This window comes from Sinocyclocheilus grahami, unplaced genomic scaffold (assembly GCF_001515645.1).
Source record: "Sinocyclocheilus grahami isolate Dianchi unplaced genomic scaffold, SAMN03320097.WGS_v1.1 scaffold38466.1, whole genome shotgun sequence".
Classification (NCBI taxonomy): Eukaryota; Metazoa; Chordata; class Actinopteri; order Cypriniformes; family Cyprinidae; genus Sinocyclocheilus; species Sinocyclocheilus grahami.
The window spans coordinates 1-1334 of record NW_015523243.1 but is presented as its reverse complement, the minus strand read 5'-3'; the positions used below and the strand labels follow the sequence as shown (position 1 = coordinate 1334).

The window sequence follows — 1334 nt, the reverse complement described above, 5'->3', positions numbered from 1 at the left end:
AGAGTGAGGGAGAAATGAAAAAAACATGGGATCATTTTTGGCAGCGTATAAAAAGGGTGTGATGAGCAGGACTTCTTAACAACTGTTTAATTTACATGTGCTTTTGTTTTATTACATTCATGGTGACAAGTGGCTGAATATGTAATTGATTGGAAAGGTGAATATGGAATATTGCGGTGATGTACGAAGTTATGACTGTTGAACAATAAAAAAGTTGAATTACCAAAAAAAAGAAATAAATACATAATAGTGCTTCCTCTCCCTTTGTGTTCCACATGGGGTTGAAAGGAAATGTGAGAGTAAATGATACAATTTAAATTTTAGGGTGAACTATCCCTTTAAATGTTCAGCTAGTCAGTGCATTGGTTTGATCTGGTTCCTCCATGGCTTTATTGGTATTTCGTCAGTTGTTTTTGTTGTGTTTGCAGGGGTGTTTCTTTTCAAGGCACCATCATTGGTCTGGCTCCCCTTAAAGCCATGTGTTCTGAATACCAGTCTGGTGGAGTCAATTCGGTAAATTCACCTACAGCATTATTCCAGTTTTTATAGCCATGTGCGCTCAGTTTTTGTTTCAGTTGCCTCTCTCTCTCTATAGGACCACTCTGACAGTGCTGTGGGGGTCGCTGCCACCATGGCTCATGAGATGGGGCATAACTTTGGGATGAGCCACGATAGTCCAGGCTGCTGTCTCGCTCAGCCTGAGAATGGAGGCTGCATTATGGCTGCTGCCACAGGGTGAGTACCAAAGATGCTATATCATTTCAAGCCTGCATAACATTAGTAAATGATTACAGAATTTCCATTTTTGGTGAGCTGTCACTTTAAAATCAACTTGGCATAAAAGTCAATGTTCTTCAGGGATCCGTTTCCTCGTGTCTTCAACCCTTGCAATCAGAAAGAGCTGAAGCACTACCTGAGCTCCGGCGGGGGGAAGTGCTTGTTCAACCCTCCCAACACCAGGGTCATGTACAGGGGCCAGCGCTGTGGAAACGGATACCTGGAGGAAGGAGAAGAGTGTGATTGTGGGGAAGTGGAGGTCAGGAGAGAGTTTCATTGCTTCCTCTGTCTCATTTTCTCCCACGCTGTTATTCCGATTGATTTTTCACTCTCACATTTTCCGTTTCTGTTTCCTTTACTACAAAGGAGTGCTCAAGTCCCTGTTGTAATGCCAACAACTGCACGCTGAAGATTGGAGCGGAGTGCGCACATGGAGTTTGCTGTCATGAGTGCAAGGTGAATCCCTGCCAGACTCATCTCACGCTCTTTCTCTACAACCTTTCCTGTGGTGCTGCATCAGGAAAACTGTAAATTAAATTAAATTAAATTAAATTAAA

General features: G+C 42.8%; 1 protein-coding gene across 1 annotated transcript; it reads left to right on the top strand.

Moving 5' to 3' along the window:
* Positions 1–56: 56 nt before the first annotated feature.
* On the top strand, positions 57–1304 carry LOC107580645 (disintegrin and metalloproteinase domain-containing protein 19-like; the record flags this gene model as incomplete). The annotated part of the gene is made up of 4 exons (XM_016266317.1): positions 57–513; positions 596–735; positions 859–1036; positions 1144–1304. Coding segments are annotated over exons 1-4 (515 nt in total), but the record flags the coding sequence as incomplete, so codon positions are not given.
* Between the last annotated feature and the right edge of the window lie 30 nt (positions 1305–1334).